Source organism: Botrytis deweyae, assembly GCF_014898535.1.
Source record: "Botrytis deweyae strain B1 chromosome Unknown BDEW_005, whole genome shotgun sequence".
Lineage (NCBI taxonomy): Eukaryota > Fungi > Ascomycota > Leotiomycetes > Helotiales > Sclerotiniaceae > Botrytis > Botrytis deweyae.
This window is the reverse complement of record NW_024066212.1, coordinates 646978-669434: the sequence shown is the minus strand read 5'-3', so window position 1 is coordinate 669434 and position 22457 is coordinate 646978. Positions and strand designations below refer to the sequence as shown.

General features: G+C 40.2%; 6 protein-coding genes across 6 annotated transcripts; 3 read left to right on the top strand and 3 right to left on the bottom strand.

The window, feature by feature from the left end:
* Positions 1–649: 649 nt before the first annotated feature.
* EAE98_002848 (uncharacterized protein) lies at positions 650–3502 on the bottom strand (the record flags this gene model as incomplete). The annotated part of the gene is made up of 1 exon (XM_038950468.1): positions 650–3502. One exon carries the CDS (start codon positions 3500–3502, stop codon positions 650–652), a length of 2853 nt encoding a protein of 950 aa, XP_038812997.1.
* Positions 3503–3908: 406 nt separating this feature from the next.
* Positions 3909–5735, top strand: EAE98_002847 (uncharacterized protein). The gene is made up of 2 exons (XM_038950467.1): positions 3909–4207; positions 4256–5735. Exons 1-2 carry the CDS (start codon positions 3963–3965, stop codon positions 5637–5639), a joined length of 1629 nt encoding a protein of 542 aa, XP_038812996.1. The 5' UTR covers positions 3909–3962; the 3' UTR covers positions 5640–5735.
* A 4859-nt stretch (positions 5736–10594) lies between these two features.
* On the top strand, positions 10595–11383 carry EAE98_002846 (uncharacterized protein; the record flags this gene model as incomplete). The annotated part of the gene is made up of 1 exon (XM_038950466.1): positions 10595–11383. The coding sequence occupies one exon, from the start codon at positions 10595–10597 to the stop codon at positions 11381–11383; it is 789 nt and encodes a 262-aa protein (XP_038812995.1).
* A 3767-nt stretch (positions 11384–15150) lies between these two features.
* On the top strand, positions 15151–15661 carry EAE98_002845 (uncharacterized protein). The gene is made up of 2 exons (XM_038950465.1): positions 15151–15455; positions 15552–15661. Exons 1-2 carry the CDS (start codon positions 15297–15299, stop codon positions 15648–15650), a joined length of 258 nt encoding a protein of 85 aa, XP_038812994.1. The 5' UTR covers positions 15151–15296; the 3' UTR covers positions 15651–15661.
* Positions 15662–18030: 2369 nt separating this feature from the next.
* Positions 18031–20568, bottom strand: EAE98_002844 (uncharacterized protein). The gene is made up of 5 exons (XM_038950464.1): positions 20375–20568; positions 19772–20234; positions 19585–19721; positions 19270–19536; positions 18031–19216 (listed from the first exon to the last, which is right to left on the bottom strand). The coding sequence occupies exons 2-5, from the start codon at positions 20085–20087 to the stop codon at positions 18842–18844; spliced, it is 1095 nt and encodes a 364-aa protein (XP_038812993.1). The 5' UTR covers positions 20088–20234; positions 20375–20568; the 3' UTR covers positions 18031–18841.
* Positions 20569–21361: 793 nt separating this feature from the next.
* Positions 21362–21882, bottom strand: EAE98_002843 (uncharacterized protein; the record flags this gene model as incomplete). Its single annotated transcript, XM_038950463.1, has 3 exons — positions 21362–21671; positions 21766–21796; positions 21849–21882. 3 exons carry the CDS (start codon positions 21880–21882, stop codon positions 21362–21364), a joined length of 375 nt encoding a protein of 124 aa, XP_038812992.1.
* Between the last annotated feature and the right edge of the window lie 575 nt (positions 21883–22457).

Genomic DNA, 22457 nt, shown 5'->3' with positions numbered 1-22457 from the left:
GCGTGGAATGGGATGGAGATGTTGGGTTGGGAAGTTCTAGCACACATACATTTTGCAATACACAATTCACAATTTACAAATGAATAAAATGAATCCAGTACGGGCGTCTGCAGTTGTGTTTTAGATTTTCGATCTCTAAGTAGGTGCCTAACTAGTTTTGCTACTCGATGAAGTCCGTATGATTAGTCTGTACTGAATCCTATACGTGCACTCTTGTCTAATGTGTCGGGAGATTAGATGGTTAGACGGCTAGAGAAGGCTAACGAAAATGTAGATTCCCCTTGTTAAAGCCTACTGCTCATGAATAATCAGGGCGATTCAATACGGGTTGGGTCGGAGACTCGGGCTATGGCTATGCGGGAGTATTAGTGCCATGTCATGATGATGTCATAAGGAACTGAACTGTCGGCGTCGATATGGAATGTAATTTTAGATGTTTCACAGAAACATATTTGCATCTGCGGTAGTAATGTGTTAGAACCTGGGAGGCCACATTTAATGTGCTTCTACAAAGACTGGACAGGAAAATGCACGATTTTGAATAGTCTGTATAATTTCATAATGCTCAAAGAGCTGGTATATTCAATTAGTCTAAAGGTATATGCATAAGTTCATGTATATGAAACACGCTCTCTTCTCTTTTGCCACTTTAAAACCCCCTTCCTGGTCTTCTCGCCGCCGGTCTTCTCACAGCTCCCTTTGTAGCGACTTTCTTAACTACCGGTCCGCTTCCATCCGTGATAGCCATCGGTTTCCTCGCCAGTTTGTTGTTCTCTGCCTCAACTCTCTTTTCTTCTCTCAACTTATCCTCGGCCATCTTCACTTCGATCTCCATTTTTCTATTGAACTCCGTTTCAGTGACCCTCTTCTCCCTCGCACTATATCCCTTCTCTTTCACACTAAAGAAAACACCACCCAAATCTGCTAGCCAATGTGGATCTACCTTTGTGACAGTAGACATATATTCTTTTGATGTAAGAATCAATTCATGATAAACGACATAATCAGGTAAATCTCCATGTCCGTAAAGTGCGGATGTAGGATGTAACTGTACTGTTACCGAAGTGCGCAAATTTACATATTCGCCTATCCCCTTGACTTTAGCAGCCTGGTGGTAATAACCAGAACAGATGCATTCGCGTATAATGTCCCAATCAGCGCCGCAAGAAATCATATTCATGCGTTGCATTTTCATGATATCTAGCAGTTGATCTCTGATCTCTTTAGCTCTACGGAGAGATTTCGGATGCAGAAAATGGCGTGTACACCAAGCATCCGAATGTCCATTGGACTTCCATTGTAGGTAAACGTTCAAGTAAGTCAAGTGATCTGATTCTGGGACAAAGAACTTTTCGCGTGCGCTGTCAGACTCTTCCTGACGTTCCTTTGGACGGTAGAAAACGCTAGGGACTGAAAGCATGGAAACAATTGTAAGCATCTCTTCGGTGCAGCCGTATTTTTCAGACGTAATGAGTAATTTGGCTAGAGGGGGATCCATGGGAAAGGCGGTCATTTTCCTCCCTATGTCCGTCAATTCCCCAATATTGTCAAGTGCCCCAAGTGCCCAAAGATCAAACAATGAAGTAGTAATAGTATCTTGGGGTGGAGGGTCCATGAAATCAAAGTCAAGTAAGTCTTTCACCCCCAACGACTTCAATAATAGAACAGTATTGCTGAGATTTGTGCGTTGGATTTCAGGAATCGTTTGAATATAAAGCTCATCCTTGAAAGCGGCCTCAGTGAAGAGATGGAAGGCTTTTCCTGGACCGGTACGCCCAGCACGACCAGCACGTTGAGATGCGTTTGCTTGTGAGATCGGCGTGATCTGCAAAGTATCCATTCCCATACGCGGGTTATACACCTTTAACTTCGAGTATCCAGCATCCACAACATACATAATACCATCAACAGTCAAACTGGTCTCTGCGATATTGGTCGCTACAATGACTTTTCTAACCCCAGGCGCAGCTCTATCGAAGATCTTGGCTTGTAAATCCGCAGGCATTTGACTGTAAATAGGTAGAATGCTAAGCTTTGGCGGATCATTGAGAGCATTGAGGCGTTCCTGGATAAGCTCGCAAGTACATTCAATATCTTCTTGACCAGTCATAAACACCAAAATATCACCTGCACCTTGGGATACATGTATGGCCAATACTTGCTGAACCGCCTGATCGACATAGTCTTCCACGGGTGAGCGATGATACATAATATCGACTGGAAAGGTACGACCGGGAATAAAAAATTCCGGGGCTCCACCGTAGAAATCAGAAAATCGTTTCGAGTTCATCGTTGCAGATGTGACTATTAGCTTGACATCTCTACGACGTGCAAGAACCTTTTTCATCAACCCCATGAGGACATCTGTATTGAGTGCCCGCTCGTGAGCTTCATCCATGATAATGCAGGAATAACGATCCAAATCTGGCTCATTCAAAGATTCTCTCAATAGGACACCATCTGTCATATACTTTATTACTGTTTCCTTGCTTGTACAGTCCTCGAATCGAATAGCGTATCCAACAGTCCCCCCCAGTGGGCATTCCATCTCCTCGCTGACACGTTTCGCTACAGACATTGCTGCTACTCTTCGAGGTTGCGTACATCCTATCAGACCCGTTTTTCCATAACCTTCTTCGTAGAGAAATTGAGTGAGTTGAGTCGTTTTTCCAGATCCAGTCTCGCCGACACAAATTACCACCTGATTATCTCGAATGACCCTTAGCAAATCCTCTCTCACCGCAAATGCGGGAAGATATTCTCTCTGCTCCCTCAAAGATTTGCTTTGACTAAAGTTACTAGCGCCGTCGTTCTTTTTCATATGCTGTGCGAATTTACTAGACCCCTGTGTTTCCTCGCCCATCATTGGAGCTGCACTGTCGCCTTCCTCTTCTTTGATCCCCATAAGATTTCCAAGCGCCGTACCAGCCATATTCGTTGCTTCTTGGGCCTGCTTTTGCCTCTCTTTCTGCTGTCGCCTCTCCTTCACCACTTTGCTTCCCTTACGACTAAAAACTGCCATGTCGCTTTGAAAATCACGCACTGCCGGCACAGGCTCCAATTGCTTCGAGAAAACAGTTCTTCCATCTAGAAATGGAGGCTTAAGATCGTGTACAAGCAAATGCACTCTGGTGGCTTCCTCGTCATCCTCAAAATCATCCTCAAAGCGTCTTCGTTGTGCGACACCAGAGGCAAGCAATCGACCCGTCTCCCATGCATCGACATCCCTTTCTTTTTGAGCTGCGCGCGCGCTCTGTCGCTTCACAATCTTCTTCTCGATCAAAGGTGCTTCTCGTTGGGAATCCGCCCAAGGATTGTCGTAGGAGCCGAATGGGTTGTGCGATTCATCTCCATCATCTGCGTACCAATCCCTATCTAGAGCTTTCGAATCCTCTTCATCAACAAATGACTCCGGTTTGATGTCAACAAATGGCTTCGGCTTCGGCTTAGGGTCCAACTTGCGTCGCTTCGGCCGTGCTCCTTCGTATTCGTGGTCTTCCATCTTATTAGGTTGTTGATGAATGTGATGGTAGATGATTGTTGGATCAAATTTCGGTGTAACAGGGAAGTAAACAAATGAGTGATAACAGAAATGATAAGTGGTTATCTACACGTGATATTTGAAGCTAACATTTACACCGACGTTCTTCAATGGGCCGGTTGCCAATCAAACAGGCCTCAAACTTCTCAACGGACTTTAGATGTTTTGTTCGGGTTTGAGAATCATAGTGCTCTCGCAGGTGGAGGAAATTTGAACTTTGAGGTCGAATACACTCGTTTACTCTCAGTGAGTATTATGAGAAGGGTCTATGACGCTAGTGGGCTCAAGCGGCCGCAATAATCAAGATAACGCTAAGATAAAAAATAAAAAAGTTGATCAAATGGAACAATTTATTTTTTTATATCCCCGCTCCAGTCGATTTCTGAGCCTTTTTACAATTCTGATATAATATCATAACATCATGTCTATGATCACAGCAACCGCATGGGTCCCTCGGGGCTTTGCAGCTCCTTTTCCGACAAAATATAACTTTGACGAAGAAGAATTTCAGCGAATTGCGGATCTCGCGAAGTTACAATTGGATGATGCGAATGATGATTTGGAAGAAGCGCAAAATGAAGCAGATAATGGCGCAGATCCAGATGCTATGGTAGATGATGAAGGTTCGGATGACGAAGAAGCTCCTAAAGGAGTAAAATCAACAGCGTTCGTCTAGTGTTCACAATTTACATTATTTCGCTGACATTTTCACAGTGAGGAGGATGACGATCTAAAAGAATACGATTTGGATCATTACGATGATGAGGTTGAAGAAGACAAGAATGGTGGTGAGGGAATGGCTATGTTTGGAAACGTCAAATCACTTGCATATCATGAATCGAATGAGGAAGATCCATATATTACAATGGCAGGAAACGCAGAGGATGAAGATGAGGACAGGGAAGAACTTCAAATATTGGCAACAGATAATATGCTGCTGGCGGCAAAAATAGAGGATGAAATCGCACATCTTGAAGTATATGTTTACGAAGATGGAGCTGACAACCTTTACGTACATCACGATATTATGTTGCCAGCGATACCTCTATGTGTGGAATGGCTCGATTTGCCTGTTGGGAAGCCAAGTGTGGACAAGGACTCGAGGGCAAATTTCGTTGCTGTTGGAACATTCGACCCGGATATTGAGATTTGGGATTTAGATACAGTCGATTGCATGTATCCTAATGCTATCCTGGGCCAGGCTGGACAAAACAAAGGTGGAGATGAAGGTGCTAAGAAAAAGAAGAAGAACAAGAAGTCAAAGAAGGCCAATGACGAATTTCACGTGGATGCAGTTCTTTCGTTAGCTGCCAATCGACATCACCGAAACTTATTGGCATCCTCATCTGCGGATAAGACAGTCAAACTCTGGGATTTGCACACCACCACATGTGCCAAGTCGTACACACATCACACAGACAAAGTATGCTCATTAGCATGGCATCCCAAGGAATCTACCGTTCTCCTGAGTGGTAGTTATGATAGAACAGTGGTAGCTGCAGATATGAGAGCGCCAGATGCGAAAGCGCCACGATGGGGAGTCGAAAGTGACGTCGAAAATGTCCGATGGGATCCTCACGACTCGAACTACTTCTACGTCTCCACGGAGAGTGGTGTCATTCATTTCCACGATATCAGAAAAGCTCCAGCAAACCCAAGTGCTACCAAGCCAGTATGGATGCTCCAAGCACATGACGATTCAGTTTCATCCTTCGACATAAACCCTACCATTCCAGGATTCCTAGCTACTGGATCAGGCGATAAGCAAGTTAAACTTTGGAACATACAACCCACCGGACCTACAATGGTTGTATCACGAGACTTGGACGTTGGAAAGGTTTTCTCCACCACCTTTGCACCAGACGAAGAAGTCAGTTTCCGACTGGCAGTAGCAGGTAGCAAAGGACTCGTGCAAGTCTGGGATTGCAGTACCAACCCTGGTGTACGACGTGCATTTGCGGATAGAGTGGCACCTGTTGAAGGAGAAATCAAGGAAAGATTAGTGGGTGTAGAAAATGATAGCGAGTCGGAAGATGATGATGAAGAGCTCTCAGAGGCAGAGGGAGGTGAAGTTGAGTCTATGGATGAAGATGATTAATCAAGCACATGATGTCTTTTTGATTCAGAAGACCGAAAACTAAAATTTCAAAAATGCCAATACCAAATACCAAATACCAAATAACAAATTCAAAATAATAACTTTCGGCAATCTTTTCACATATATGAAGTTGCAATCTATTTGACTCGGCAAATGCAGATCCCTCCCCCATGGTTCATCCGGAATTTTACATTACACATGAATGTTAATTTGAGATGAAGATGCCACTTTTTTTTTCTCTTCGCCTGAATTACCTACTTATTACTAGGTACTTTGGATTTGGGGGTACGTACACACGGTACAGTAATATCATATATGTAAGTAGCTAGACAAGAGACGAGACGAAACGAAATTTCCAGGATGAAGGTTGTTTATGATATATGTAGGTATCTAGGTATGTACGGAGTGAGGGAGTATGCCTTGTCGGATATGTCTTGCATTCATATTCATCTCAATGTATCGCATCGCATCGCATCGCATCTCGTTTCAATTCATTTCGTCGGTCAGGAAGGAAGGGAAGGAAGGAAGGACTGAGTTGAGTATAAGGCGGATGGATATTGTAGATTGAGTGGAAACTGGGGATGTTGAGGTTTAGATGAAGTGTGTTTTTTTTGTTATGTTTTTTTGGGTGGCGGGGAGGGGTATTTTTGGGAGTTGCTTTTGTTTGCTGGGAGTGAGGGTGAGTGTGGTGAGTGTGGTTCAGGTAGGTAGGGTAGGATGTTGTGGTTTTCGGGGGGAAGGGGTTTATGCTGGGGAGAGGAGATAGAGATGAAGAGTTATGGAGAAGTATAGAGTAAAATGGATGGTGGAATGTGGAATCTCTCGGTAGGGAGGTAGGTAATTTAGGGGTCTATCTATGATGAATTCATTGCATGATGGGTGATTTATGATGAGGAGGGAGAGGTGCATAGGAAATGGAAATGGAAATGTATGGATAGGATGAAATGAAATGAAATGTATGAAATGAACGAAGATAGCTTACACAACATACGCAGTGCGCAATGGTCAAACGTTGGTAGGTAGGTACTGCATACGATAAGTAGGTATGTACTTTGTAAGTAGGTGGCAAGTGATGTGTAAACCCGAAGCCACACAGCGTATATTGTAAGTAAGTATAAAAATAAGTAAGAAAATAAGTAAGAAAATAAGTAAGAAAGAAGGAAGAAGGAAGAAACTTCTCATCATGCGAGGAGATAAATCAAACCAAACCAAACCAATGGAGCCGCGCGCACATTTTCACGTCAGGAATGAGAGTTTGTAGGTTGTTGGGTATGGTATGAGATGAGATGACATGAGATGACATGAAGCGAAGTACAGAATTCGGATCCGGAGTTGGGGATTTGGATAGGGTAGAGACAGGAAGGGTGTGGGAGTGCTCGAAAGGGGTTTAGGATGGGGTGGATGGGGTATGTGTCTAGAATGGGATGGGATGGGGTGGGATGAACCACTGGAGGAGCATTGATTTGAGTTTCGAGTTATAGTTTCTGGAAATATTGGCGCGGAGGGGAGAGAGAGAGAGGAAGAGAGAAAGAAAGAAAGAAAGAAAATACCTAGTAGGTAAAATGTAATCGATACGCGTTGCGTTAATAGCGTTTAGAAGGGTCGAGATGTATTTATAGATTTGCTTGTTTATGTACTTATTAGTATGTAAGTTGAGAGAGGAGGATGGATAGTTACCTAGGTAGGAAATGGAAGAGAGGTGAACTATCTAGATGTGAAACTAAGTGAACGATGAGTAAGTGCATTTTGCATCGAGTCAACTTGGGTGAGAGGATTAATTGATAATCGACGAGTTGGTTCTAGAATCGAGAAGTGAAAAGATGTTTTTCTTCGAGATCGGATCGACACACACGAGATGAAAGAGAAAAAAGAAAAAGGATTGTACGATAGATACTAAATATTAGGTGGTTGATCGTTTAGGGTGTGTACTATGGATGAGATGGAAGATGGGTTGGAGAGTCGAGATATTGATAAGCTGGAGTTTTGTAGATGGGATGAATGAATGAATGGTTTTATTATGATTAATACTTATATTATTTGGGTATTTACTCGTAGTAGATAGATAGATAGATAGATAGATAGATAGTGTAATAGATATAAATAATAATAAGGCTTTACATTTATTATCTATTTGAGTGTCTAGATTTTTGATGGTGTTAGACTAGACTAGAATCGTTGGGAGGATTCGGTTTGAGTTTGGCCGCTGAAGTAATGGGCGAAAGGCACCTACCGTACCATGGATGTCCTAGGTCGTAGTCGTAGTCGTACTTGTTATCGAAGCTCGCGTAGGTACATGAGTAGATAGTATCAGATCGGTCTACGATAGAGTCTAGACATTTGAATCCTTTTTGCCTCTTCCTTTAGCGATTCCTTCTGGTGTGAAGAGGCTTGTATTCCGTTCACGAATGTTACACTTGGTGAGGATAGTGTGGTGTAGTGTAGTGTAGTGTAGTGTGTTGATTATTGATTTGATTGTTGAATGGTCTGGATACTAGATGGCTAAGAGGGAATGCAAATCATGTAGTGTACCGCTCGAGTCTGAAGAAGAGTGGCTGAGAGTGGTAGATGGGAAGATGAAGGACTGATTGTATCTATTGGCACAAAATAGGAAGTTGAATGAGGATATGTGTTGGCTGTACTCTGTATTCCCTCATGATACCTACCTGAGTATCATCGTCATTATCACTGCCACATTCACACCCACTCCCACTCTACAATGTACAATGTACCTACCCCCAAAGCTATTTCCATCCCTTTCACCAATCCATCTGGATCCCCAATTCATAACTCACATAACTCATATAATTCACACAACTACCTAAACGACGCATGTTCACACATCGTACAAGCTCCCTTAACCCACATTTCCGTTCCGCATTGCTTTGACCATGCCATCTCATACCATCCCATCCCATGCCATGATCCATCCCATGCTCGCCATACTCATGCTAATGCTTTAACACCTACACATGCCAAATGACTGGCAGTCAGACAACCCCTTCTCCACGAGGGATCGTGTACCTGAAACGTTAAAACATCAGATGGGTGAAACGAACAAATCACGGCTGACATGTTCCCTGTCAAGGTGAAAGCGTGGCCCACTTGGAGCTACATAATAAACTGCGCGAGCTGCGCGGGCTGCGCTACGCCTCTTGACCAGGGCGTTTGCAAGACGGGAGTTTGTGTGATGGTGGTTTGTGATCTGAAGAATGCCTAGATTTCTTCTTTGGCGAATGATGAATGGATTACCGGTACCTAGGTAGGTAGTTGAACGATTTGACGATGAGATGGATATAAATATAAATATGAATATGGATATGGATATGGATTTAGACAATTGGAATCACCTCGAGTGCATTTCGTACCCCATGAGCCAATCACAACTCAAATGGAATCCATCAAGACAAGATGACATTCTTGCACGACATTACTCATGATTTTAGCGCTCAGATAGTCATGATATCGGAGAATTACCCTGATGAAGGAGTTCACTGTTGATCAGAAGGAGAACTCCAGCTCCGGGAAACTTTCCAACATACTTCCCACCATTCATCCAATGATATCGATGAAGGATTACTTTTTGCCCTCGGGGAAATAGCCCAGTGTCAATTGTATCATTGTAGGTATCATTCTCCATGCCGTTGTCTCCATTTCTGATTTGTTTCCTTTTCCACCTCATCGTCCAATCAATCTTAATTAATGCCCGGTGAAAGCTTGGGCATCTCTTTCGACAAGGGGAACATTCCCTCTTAGGGTCTTTTGACTATGCTGCAGTCGGTTTAAATCATCTGCACGCAAAAATTCATCCATCTCTCGGATTCTCTCCCCCCTTGGTAACATACCCGTGGACATGCATGTTGGTTCTTTTGTTTCCTAATCCTGGTGACAAAAAAAGAAAAAGAAAAAGAAAAATGAGGAATCCTGGTGAGTGTGAAGCCGTCCATTAATAAAAAGTTAAGTAAATGCTTGTTTGTTTGTGTCTCTTGGTCTCGGTCAAAAGAAAAAGACCCAAAAGAAAGAATTACTAGTATCCTTTGGCCTACGGTATTCTGCCTTTTTTACCTTTTTACCCTTTACCATTTGACAACTCCCGTTTACCCAAAGTGGCCTTGTCATCTTGGAAATCCTTCCTTTCCTCTTCCCATCCCTTCCCTTCCCTTCTTTTGCTCAACACCTCTTCACCACCAAATTCATCGCAGGATCGATTAGATATCTTTCGATTTTATTTCTTCAACTAAAAAGAGTCTTGTTGAAGTATACGTTCCTTCAAAGTTTGCCTTGATTGCTGGATCTACAGATTGTTCGACACATTCATTATCGACAAACAAGAAATTCACATATCCCACGATCCCTCCCTTTCGAGCACCCTCGATCATTTGACACGCTCAGGAATATTGAAATAACCTTCTCAACTTCCAACATTCATTTTGGAATCCCACGACAAAGACCGTGTTTATCAGATACATATTCACTGTTTCTTTGCTATTACACATCCCGAGGTCATCACAACAGATCAAAGTTATCAGTACATATACATATATTCACTTCAACACGTCAAATCAAAATCAACAGTACCTACCCTTAAGGAGTCACCTTTTCCATATCGGCCCGCCTCGATCTTAGATTTGCGTCACAGAGTCATTCCTTCAAAATTAAGGTCATTCATACAAAAGAGAGCATAGTCGTGCGACAGACAACATTAAAGCTTCTTTCTTTTCAAAGCTCCAAAAAAGATTTCTCGTCCAACCAGATATATTCCAGAAGCTCACCTGCAGGAAACATCTGATCAACTACCAATCTTGCTCAGTCAACCTCCTGCACTGATAAAGATTACCCGTCGGAAGATCTAATCCGGAATATCTTACCGGGGCCAATATATACCCCCACCATATCACCTCCAGAAAGTAGTTGATTTTATCCGGAAGACAGATTCCGAACCTTCCATATCAGCAATTATGTCTCTCGCACGCGCATTTACAACTAGGAGGGCAAAGAAGCAGCTCGATGTCGCCGCTCCTTCGCCAACTGCTCAACGACCCGCAACCCCAAAGTTCGCTCATGGTACTATCAAGCGTGCACAGATTTCGGCCCCGACTGAACTTCTCTCTACAACCAACATGTTGTCATACAATGCACCGGATCTCTACCCAAAGGATGCCAGTAAACGAATCGCATCAAGCAGCACGGCATCAACTCATTCCGGAGAAGAGTCAGATACCTCGCGAATGACTAGCTCAACAAGTCTCACTTCTGCCGATACATTGTCAATTGAATCTCGTTCGCCAATAACTCCAGCCGGAGATCATCTATCGGCATTCAACTTTGGCAAAAAATCAATTGAGATTGCATCTGGCGATGAAGCACCTGGTATTCCAAGCAGAGCTCCTTCACATACCAAGAAGAACCACGAAATCATGTCTCGCAAAAACTCTGTTGCAAGAATGTCGTCACCACAGAGCTCTACCACTGTTCGATCAACAATGCATATGTTCTCACCAAATGTTCAGGAAGCAGTTGCACCTGAACCACATCCTTTCGGCAAAGAACTCGCTCAGGTTTCTGAGATTGCTGAGGAATATGGCATCACCAAAGAAACCTTGGCTGTTGTCGATGAGGAAGAACAAGAGTTGATATCAAGAGGATTATTCAAATTCAGAGCCGAAGACTACATGAGTGAAATACAAGGACTATTCATGAGTGCTTTTGGCGAAGTCAAACCTACCATCGGACCAGTATGGATCTAGAATAAATGAGGCAGGCTTCTCTTTATTCCACGGCTTGACGCTACTCTTCAAAATTTCAATGTACATATTTTATAACCACTCGTCACTTGACAAACTTTCTTTACGTTCCTTTCATGATTATTTCATATAATCTTTACATTACGTTTATTTTCGACTGTCATGGAAAACCCGGTGGAGGAGGAGTTTATTACGGCCTGGGATTTTTTTTATTTTTTTTAAGGGGACAGGATAGGAGGGAAAGATGTTCGATTGGTCGGTCGATATTCATGAATTGGCTATATCCCGGAGTTTTTCTTTTAGGGCAAACTCCGACACATTCTCTTGGGTCTCTTTTCATTGATTGTTCTTTATCTACCACACATTCTTTTTTTTTAAGATATCGTAGGATATTAATTCGTTGATCTGGATAGGATCTGGAGGTACTGGAAAATAGTGCCTTGTGTATTTTGAAAGGGAAGAGAGATGAAGGAAAAATGATGGAGGGTGCGGATGGGGTTAAACTGAACCTTTAATTGCTAGTTACTAAATAAAGGACAGACCATACATACAGACAGCAATGTTTAAGAAGATACTTCGGAAAGTGTATTGGCACCTTGTGATTTGTGTGAAGGAGATTTTATTTCATGGAGCACATGATTGTGGAATGTGTAGGGATAATATTTGATGTTGATTTTGATGTTGATGTTGATGTTGATATTGATATTTTCATCTGAGATATCTAGGTACTAGGTAGCTACTATGGCTCGTATGGGTGAGTATTAAAGAAATCCAAATCGTAGATAAGGTTTCAAACCCTATATGTAGAGAAATATATTGAGTATCTATATAGGTAGATAGGAATGATTATTTGTTATTTGGTATATGTAGTATATATATAGAGAGGTAGGTATAGAGGTAGCTATATATAGAGAGAGGTATTATAAAAGAGTAGAAGGTAGTAGGGTTATAAAATAGTCCTTTGTAAATACTATAAATAAATCACTGAGATGTAATATTTCTAATAGAGGAGAAAAGGAGGAGGCTCTATATAGCGTGTTATAAAATATATAAGAAGATGAGTAGGAATTAATTGTTTTTTTCTAAACTAAGATAAAGAGATCGATCTATAACTACTAGCGATAGAAAGAGGGCAGTGTAACGAAGTTTCGCGGACAATATATCTATAGAGAGAGTAGCTAGAGAGAGAGGTATAGAGAGAGAGAGGTAGCGAGGAGAGGGGTATAGATAGAGAGAGAGGTGATAAAACATAGGAAAGATAAGATAAAAGGAAAAGGAAAGCATGAAATAGAAAATAGAAAGAGAAAGAGAAAAGACAGAGAAATAAATAGAAAAGAATATAACTAAAAGAAAATTAGAAAGAAAAAAGAAAGATAACTAAATAGAAAGAGAATAAAGGAAATAACATAAAACTAATAAAATAAAATAAATAAAATAGAAAGAAAAGAAAATAATAGAAAAGAAAGAGAAAGAGAAAGGAGAAACTAAAGAAAAAATAGATAATATAAATATAGAATTAATGTATGTATATACTGTAGGTGATAATTATTGTAATTATTTGATTAATTATATTAACGTATATGATTAATTATATTTAATTATATTAATTATTATATATACTTCTATTAATTATTTTTTATATTTAATTATATATTCTTATATATTAATTATATTTATTATATTAATTATATATTAATTATATATTAATTATTATTAATTATATCTTATTATTATTATATTATTTTATATTAATTATATTAAGAATATTAATATATATTAATTTATATATTATATGTATGTATATTTGATATTCTGATATTCTGAATAGATTAGATAGATAGGTTTTCTTTTTCTTCGGACTACTACGATAGGTACTGCTACTGAGAGTATACCGAGGATATATAGATATCAGATTATATTAGAGAATATATTTCATAGATGATATTGAAATTGATGCTGGAGATTGATTGGAGAATTGAAAACTGGGAGACGGGGAGACGGGGAGACGGGGGAGATTGGGAGATAGGGGGTAATATATGTATTTGATGATTTGATCATTTATTTATATCTCGGTCTATCTTGATTCTTGAGTTTGGAAGGGATAGAGTTTGGGAGGGAAGGAGTTTTTAAAGGGAATTGTGGGAGGGGGGGAGAGGGGGGCTTTAGAGGTATGGTGTAGGTGCTTCGGTACTCGGGACTTGGGGACTAGTGATGAGAGTACCGTATTCTTTTGGAATATGGAAGGAACGCTAGCAAGAATTTAAAATTTAAGCTTATTATAGGTTAGGGTTGTAAAAAACACTAGAGGCGATTGATTTGTTAATTTAATGGATTATTTATCAAATATCTTGAAAATTTCAATTAACTTTTTTATTTTGAAGTATTTTACTCCATTTAAAAGCGATTTAATTGGCTCTAAAACAAGCTTAAAGTAATAATCCTTACTAGCATTCCTTCCATATCCCAAAAGAATACGGTAATGGTTTGGACTCTGGACTCTGGAGGCTGGAGGGTGGATTAGAGTTGTGAGGTAATGGATGTGTGATGTCAAGCGATGTGATGATGTATAATGTATGATGTATGAAGATTAGATAAAGTTTTCTTTTCCTTTTTTCATCGTTTATTATTTATTTTTGGATGTTGGGATATTTGGTAATGTGATGTACCTACCCAGCTATCTATCTAGCTACCTACCTATCTAGCTGTAACTCAAAGAATGAGATCATCAACATCAACATCACTCAATCAGATGAGACGAGCAGAGCTTAGTTCGGATGAGCATACGGGAAGGGAAGGGAAGGGATAAACGGAGAAGCTTTCATACCTAGATCCTTGGTAGACTCGGTAGGTAGGGGGGTACTTGAAACAGCGGATGTTTGGGATGAATAAACGGATGAGTCTGGATTCGGGATCGACGGCGTGACTCGTGAGATGGGGGATTCTCGGAGGTGGTGGATAGGATAGGTTGGTGGGTGGGTGTTTAGGGAGGAGTGTGGTTCTGTTTACTTAGGTATTTTTGGAGTGGTGGATGGATGGGTATTGTGTAGTATGTATGTATGTAGGTATTGTATATATGTAGGCATTGTATATCGATTCTTGACATCTAAGTATCACTCGAAAGAAGAGGGAAAGAAATGGGCAACGGAGGATTGTGTAGGGCAAAGTTGTGTATGTATGTGAAAATCACACGGGTGGTGTTACGATTGCATTTTGTTGCATATCTGAATTTTCGACGCAAGTACGCGCATCCATCTTTTTGTTGCATCCATTTTTTTTACACATCCAGCTCTTTGATACATCCCGGAGAAAAAGCCGTTCACCAAAATTCTATATCTTAATCAAAATTTAATATCAAAACAGCATATTAATTCTTTTGCTTGGAATTCCATACGTTAATAATTTTTCAAAGAAAGATTCTAAAGCTTTAGTTTTCAGGATAATATTATATATATAGAATTTTATATGGAATTTTGAAAAAGACTATCTCTAAATTTTCTTTAATTTTTGCGGGTTTGATATCCAGCTTTTTCTCCGAGATGCAAGATCCCCTCCTCTTCTTCGTGCAACCTCTCTTTTTCAGATATGCAACAAAAATTCTAATCATGTGTATCCTCTGATCAAGCGATATTATTGGTTGTGCAGGACTCACTTATGTAATTGATTAGAAGCTTGAGGCTAGTGGTTTTAGCGTGGAAAGCTAGTAAGCTAAGAAAAAAAATCTTGTGGCATGAATTGGAAAATTAACATCACCACCACAACACAACGAAACAAATATTGAACAACATAATTACGGCGTAATGCTGGGTGTTGATGACAGTGTCTTGCCTTTTTGAAAAAGATGAGAATGATGAGGATATGATAAAAAGAGATACCATTGACGCCAGAGGAAAAATAATGGAATGGTTATGAGAGATTGATGACTTATGGACAAGATGTCGCGATTCATCATCCTCAATGGGTATCACTTTCATCACTAACAAAGCAGCTCAATTCACACGTCACTCCTTCATCACAAAACCAGCAAACAACAATCTCAAAACACAAACGATACATCGCATCAATATCCCAACTCTCCGTAAGTACCTTTTCTCTATCTCTCACCCAACCAAACCAGCATCACAAAAAAAACTACAATGATGAGATCAATACCCTCAAAATTATCTTTAGGAAGAGCCGTATGAGGTTGACATCCCTAACAAAAACACTCACGTTGATATCCGTGTGGCATCGTCATATGCAGCGGGTATTGAGGTCGGTGTGGGATCGTTGACGGTGCTTTGAGTGTGGGGTTCTGAAGTTTCTTTTTTCCGTTATGGGATTTTGTGATGATGGTTTGGGAGGATGGATGGATTTTCTCTAGAATTCAAGCTAATTTTTTGCTGGAAGAATAGAAAGATATTGTGAGGTTTGAGAGGGTATAGACGAGCATCTCGGGGGGATATTAAGGAGGGTTTTGAGGTGCTGGCATATTCCAGGGTCATGTCGATGGCAGAATTCGGGATACATTGGAATGGATGTTTCTGCTGTTATAGTAGTAGTGGCATGACATTGAATGAACAACACAAGCTGGCGTATCTTGCAACTGGTCGATGATAGTTGGTTGACATGTCACCGTTGCTTGCAAAGTCGATTAGCTCAACGATCAAGAATAGTCAGATGGGTCTTCTCGCTGGGTGTCACCTGCCGGTGTTGATGGTAGCAAAGTTGTTTATCCTCAATGCCGTGCTGTGTACGTGGTCAAGTGGCTTCCTAGTCTGTAGGCGATGCATAGTATGCTGCCAGTCTTTCCTTGAAGCATTCTAGTTTAACTGCATTAGATGTAACTCTTCCATAGACGTAATACCAAATTTATGAATTCATTCCATCATCCATATCCATGCCATGCTATGTTCAAGATCCTGTCTCGTTAAGGCAGCCTTGGTGAACGTCAATCCACAAACATTCAAATTCATGTTTCCGAACGGCTTGGAGAAGTATTCATCTTTTTCCTTGGCTGAGACGAAATGTACAAAGAAGAGAATGGGGGGATGGTACCATTCCACAGCAGCTATATTCATATCACATCTATAAACCACTCTATAAAAACCATCAAGAGTTAGCTGTCACAATATAATTCATATATCAGTACAGGAGGGGAGGGGAGGGGAGGGATGTATGACTTCACTCCACACAAAAAAAATGAATACATATAAGAATCTCCCTAGATTGGTAGGTATAGGTAGATATAGGTAATAGTCCATCATATAACGGGTGTCATGTATGTACTATGAGACTATGAGACTATGTAGTATGTAATATGTAGTATACAATCTTATTTGATTTACTTTTACTTTTACTTTTACTTTATGTTTGGTTGTTGGAATGTTGTGTTTAGGTAGTTAGGTGGGTGGATGGGGTTTTCTTGTTTGGGGATTGGGGGTTGAAAGTTGAAAGTTGAATATCAATGGATTTGTTATGGGATTTGGGGGGGTAGAGGGAATGAGATGGAGGATATTTAAATATGAGTATAGGTATAGGTATAGGTATAGATATAGCAAGAAAGATTTAAGGGGTAAAAAATAGAGAAGAAAATGGAGAAGAAAAGGAAATATAGATAAATAGATTTTTATAAATGACGATACTTAGATATAGTCCGTTTGATTTATTTAATATATATTTATAATATATATACATATAATATTAGATCAACTATCTATCTATTTACCTCCATTTCATCATTCCTCTTCTCGCTAAAGTCCTATTCTCAAAATTGAAATTTGAAAGTAAAGAAATTATATATGTCTAGTATCACCTTATTATACTTCTTCTTATTCTTTACTATATATCAGGTTTCTACTAATAGCGATAAGCTACTATACTTCTTATCTCTTATTTCTTCTTCCTTCTACTTATTCCTTCTATATAGTTATTAGCTAGATATATATATATATATATCCTCTATAATTTATATTTTATAATTCCTATTCTTTATATTTAGGATCTTTTCTTTTTCGTCTTTTTGATGTATTCTCATGATTATATTATATTTTATATTTATACTCTGTATTTTATATTTTATACCTCTCTCTATTTTCCCATTTTCCCATTTTCCCATTTTCCTATCTTCCTATTTTCCCATCTTCTCATTTTCCCATTTTCCCATTTTCCCATCTTCTCACTCCTCACTCCTCACTCCTCACTCCTCACTCCTCACTCCTCACTCCTCACTCCTCACTCCCTACACCTCAAACTCTCAATCTCATATACAAAAAACCCTTCAATACATACATACATACATACCTACACACCCACACATTCACACACCTACACAAACACTCCCCACCATTTCCAATTTCCCCCTCTCCCCTTATTCAATTTCCCCCTTTCCCCTAAGGGTATTCAACTCCCCTACAGAACATTCCACACAACATCATACTAGACATACCAAACTATCTCCAAACCACAATCAACAAATCAAGAAAATAGTAAATGGAAGAGAGTTTAAAATTAAGAAGTAATATCTCATTTACCTACTCTTGTATAATCATAGGTACCTAATGATATAAAAGATCACTTAAACGAATTAGATAAAAAATGCCAAGCAAGATTCAACTTTGAGACTGGAATAGACGAACTTACATATATTATATTCAAGTTATAGTCATTCAGGATCCATAATGATATGATATTGTGAATAGTCTCTTCTTATTTCTCATACTAATCATCATTTCCTTCCTTTCATATTCTCCAGTAAATATGCCACTATAACACTATCTACCCTCCGCAAGATCACAGTGTTTACTGATTTTCCATCAATATTCCCCTTGCCATGCTCTATTAGGACGCCTCTCCCGCCAAGTGCATGATCTTACTAGCACCACTTGTTATCCTTTGCTCTCTTCCCATTCTCCTAAATCCCTCGTTCCTCGATCTCCAATAATTTCAACCCCATTCATTCAATAATTTAAGAAAAGCCATTTGCGCACTCTCAACCGCCACAACCCAAATGAAAAAAAAAACCGCTCGCAAAATACCAACGAGTAAAAAAAACCACATAAAACAAAAGAGAAATCGAACGGTTAGTTACCTAAGGGTCAAAGTCAAAATAAACATGGGTATTAGAAGGCAAAAGTATGTTCCCGATTCACTATCTCCCGAGACGCCGCTATTTGATTCACCTGGCATCCAGCTCGCTTTTTCCAGTAATACAAAACGATATATCCAGACAACTATGACCAGAAATTAAATTTTGTGAATGCAATTGGTGTAAAGTATGTACAAATACAGTGAAAGTCGTACGTATATGTGTAAGATTGTGGAGGGGTGATGCAGATGCAAGTTGAATCTGCTTCCACGAAAAGTATGATGTCGAGAGATCATTCTAGATTGTGTTGTAAGAGTGGCCGTGAATCATAAAAGTTCGCACTGGAAATAAGCTGTGATACCTAGTATTATAGAACCATAAGCTCGAAAAACAAGAGATTATTCGAAAAGAGTTGAACACTTTGGACATGCAACCCGTTGCAATGTCACCGTATGCGGAGTTGATCTCTTGTCCGTAATTTTGATCATTGGTGGAGTCTGCTCATCCTGATCATGTGCGAATTCCCCTTTGAACTCTTTGGAGTATATCTTCTGTTTCGATTTCCCATTCTTGTTCTTCTTGTCTTTGGGTTTTATTCCATTGGTTGCCGTCTTATTTTGAGGGTACTCCTCGTGATATCGCTTGACGAGGACGTCTTCTACCAAACACTCCGAATGATATAGAGTTTGGCAATCTCTATTATCACAAATATGCTCATATTCGCGTTTATCGGGATTGTAGTGACCATTGCAAATACAATAGACGGGCAAGTCCTGGAGGAAAATGATTAGTTTTAATGTGTCTGATTCACAGAGATAAAACTCACCGAAAGTCTCTGGGTGGCTTGACAGAATGTCTGACGCCAGTAACACTTGCTGGGATCCGGATCAGATACTGCATAATCATCAAGGTCCTCAGAAAAACGTTCAACATCTAGCTTTCCTGCGAAGGTCAATACATCTACGACATCCAGATAATTGCTCGCAATAAGCTCTGAATTTCCGTGGTATTTCCTCCGTCCTGAACTTGCGGATGTCTCGCCAGCAGCTTTGGCTGTTGCTGGTAATTCTTCCGGCCAATACATCCAGGCAACCTAAAACCAATCAGTCCAAGGTCTTTTCTCAAAGATAATAGTATTTACCAAGGCGTAGACATGCTGCGGATCTTTAGCTCTAACCTGTAATATCCTTGCTATCCAAAAGTCCCTTGGTTGTGTGCCTGTTTCTGTCTTGCCCTTTACATAAACGAATTGATTGTTTTTATAAGTATCGCCTTGGACTGCTTTGAATTAGAAGAAATTCAGTAGTTAATGGTTGAACTACACTTACTTATAAAGTTGTTATATTTCCTCATGGCCGCCCACTCTGTGTTTGGCACAACAGTATAATGGTAATTAAGTTCGTCCTCCGGCGCATTGAAGCCTTGAAATGGTGATATATGCTCCTCTGCCAGTGCTCTTAGTGCTGCATTTTGTTTTGATTCCTTTCCTTTTTTATCCAAATCCATAAGCGGTATCTTAATCTCGAAGGATATCGCTTCTTGAACAGCGGCAGGAGAGGACATAGAACCGGGCTCGGAAGACTCTGTCTTCATTCGTTTATTCGAAGATGAACTCGAGCCATTCAAGCCATGTTTTGGCGCCATGGTAAACAGCGATGTATAGCTGCGAGAAATGAATTTAAGAGTATCGAGTATTGATGGGAAATCGCGTGCGCGGGGACGTGAAGTTGATCTGCGAGTTGACTGCAAAGCCGACTCGGGGTTTGTAAAAAGTTTTGAGGCAGAGATAGACTGGTAAATGTTATGATATTTAACCAAAGTAAATATAAATGTAAATGTAAATAGGTGACCGAGGAGGGTTTGCAGATTTTCGATGTAGGTAGGTGATCGTAGAGGATATCAAAACTTTCAAGAAATAAAATAGCTACTACCTTTCGAGGTACTTCAGAATGAATGAAGCTACACGCGATTAAGATCTTGCTCCCCCTTTGGCAGAATAAAGTCAAGGTAAAAGATTCACCACGAAGTATTTGGGATTTGAGTAAACAGTTGTCAATTATTGCGACAATTCTATGTAATGGATGCGATTTTGGTTGTGGTTGAAGAGCTTCAGAGTTCAATCAAAACAATTGACAATTCTCCCAGCTATCAAGTGTTTATCAAAGTGCAAAGTGCAAAGTGTAAATAAAGTGTCGCACAACAATTAAACACGCTCTGATAAATCCATTTCATTGGTCAGCCAAAGTTCACGTTAGATTTTACAGATCTTATTGGCCCATTTTTTGCTAAATTTGCTTTTTTGATTGGTCGATCAATAATTCAGAGCAAAATCAATGTAAATAGAGCAATGATACTCGTAGGTATCTTTGACAACATTACGTATCTGTGCCTCGAGAGGTCCCTTATGTTTCTATACCGTACGTACGTACCATATCGTATATAGCTATCAAATCCATATTCATGAATGAATCATCGGAAACTTTTCTCACATCGTTCAACTACCTACTAGTATATATATACTTTGTATGGTATTGTCAACATCAGGTCCCTACCTCGAGCCTACCTACCTAGAAGTCGAGTCACATGTTGACGGTGCGGACGATTCATCAGTTTTCTTCATGGTCCCAAGGTATATATGCATTGCAAGCCAAAATATATCATTGAAAAACTTCCTTTCTTAAACAACAAATGTCAAAAGACAAATATAATCAAAAAAACTCAATCCAATCCCACAAGTCAATCATTACTCGGGTATCATTTTGTCCTCCCAGAAGAATATCAAAACTCCTCTCCCCAACTTCGAAATTTATTAATGAAGCCCCCTCAAATCTAACCGGCGAAGAAGCTTGCAATTCTCAGGTCAAGATGGGCCAAGTCCCATTCTACCAATCTCAGAGAGTATCCTCTCCTTCAACCACTCATTTCTCAGTAGCATGCGCCTTCTTCTTGAACAGCTTATTCTTCAACTTATCCGCCAATCCAACCGGATGTTGTACACCCGGCTTGGTCGCATTAACCACATTGCCCTCTCCACCTCGTCCGAAATGCACAACCTCGCCATCGGTGCTGGGCCTCAATGCAGCATCTGGGATACTATCCGCATCGCTCCGTTTGGTAGCTGGGAGACCAGGGGAGCCGATATTTGCAGCCCCACCGCGACCGACGCTGAATGCCCCATCGCCGTGATCTCCTGCTGGTCCTTGACGGACAATTTCGCCATCAACATATCTATTGCGCCTATTAGTTTACTTGTCAAAGAATTCCGCCTTGTATTGGATTGCGAATGCTCAAATATCCGCGATAGAAGGAAGGTGCTGCATACTGAGTGGAATCGGCTCCAATATTTCCTGCGCCTGCTATGACGTTAGAATCTCCCTCTACTGAAGACATTCAAGAAATACATACCTCCGCGACCGTGACTAACTTCAGGCTCCGCCATTGTGATAATATTTAAAATTCGTTCTTGCGATTATGCCCCTTTGAATATGAGAATCTGCGCTCAATAAATAAGTAAGTATCGTACTATGCGATCAAAGAAATGGGAATCCCGAGCAATATAAATATTGCGCAAAGGGATCCTTGGTCCCGTCTCAGCCCACTTCACACCCCGCAATCGGTCATATCACAAACCTCCAGCTCACCACGCCATTAATGAAAGTCCCTTCGTTCTCTTTCACGATATGGAGGAGAGATGTGGCATAGAGTTAAAACTAACATCACTTACTTCGAAAATATAGCAAGCAGTTGCAGTAATGTTTGCGCCAGAAATTCCGTCAGGTGGAACAAAAACAAGTCGAGTAAGAAGACGAAACTTCATTCAATCTTCATTCAATAAACTGGAAATCATCAAGGCTATTATCTACACGTGCTTTGATTAGGCTCCTATTTAGGTCTCCTCCGTTTCCGTTCCTTGATTAGCCTTCTTTCCTTTCATCAATCAAACATGGATAACAAATGTATGAACGGAGTCTCTAAACCTAAAATCCTATGATGTAATCTATTTGTGATTTCTCT

What these genes read in the sequence shown, in the direction of transcription:
- EAE98_002844 (XM_038950464.1), bottom strand. Translation starts at nt 20,087, where the DNA reads ATGGCGCCAAAACATGGCTTGAATGGCTCGAGTTCATCTTCGAATAAA. An exon ending in CGCAGCATGTCTACGCCTTG is followed by an intron (nt 19,537 to 19,584) that starts GTAAATACTATT and finishes GATTGGTTTTAG; the next exon opens with GTTGCCTGGATGTATTGGCC. An exon ending in AAGCCACCCAGAGACTTTCG is followed by an intron (nt 19,217 to 19,269) that starts GTGAGTTTTATC and finishes ATTTTCCTCCAG; the next exon opens with GACTTGCCCGTCTATTGTAT.
- EAE98_002847 (XM_038950467.1), top strand. Translation starts at nt 3,963, where the DNA reads ATGTCTATGATCACAGCAACCGCATGGGTCCCTCGGGGCTTTGCAGCT. An exon ending in AAAGGAGTAAAATCAACAGC is followed by an intron (nt 4,208 to 4,255) that starts GTTCGTCTAGTG and finishes ACATTTTCACAG; the next exon opens with TGAGGAGGATGACGATCTAA.
- EAE98_002845 (XM_038950465.1), top strand. Translation starts at nt 15,297, where the DNA reads ATGACTTATGGACAAGATGTCGCGATTCATCATCCTCAATGGGTATCA. An exon ending in CATCAATATCCCAACTCTCC is followed by an intron (nt 15,456 to 15,551) that starts GTAAGTACCTTT and finishes ATCTTTAGGAAG; the next exon opens with AGCCGTATGAGGTTGACATC.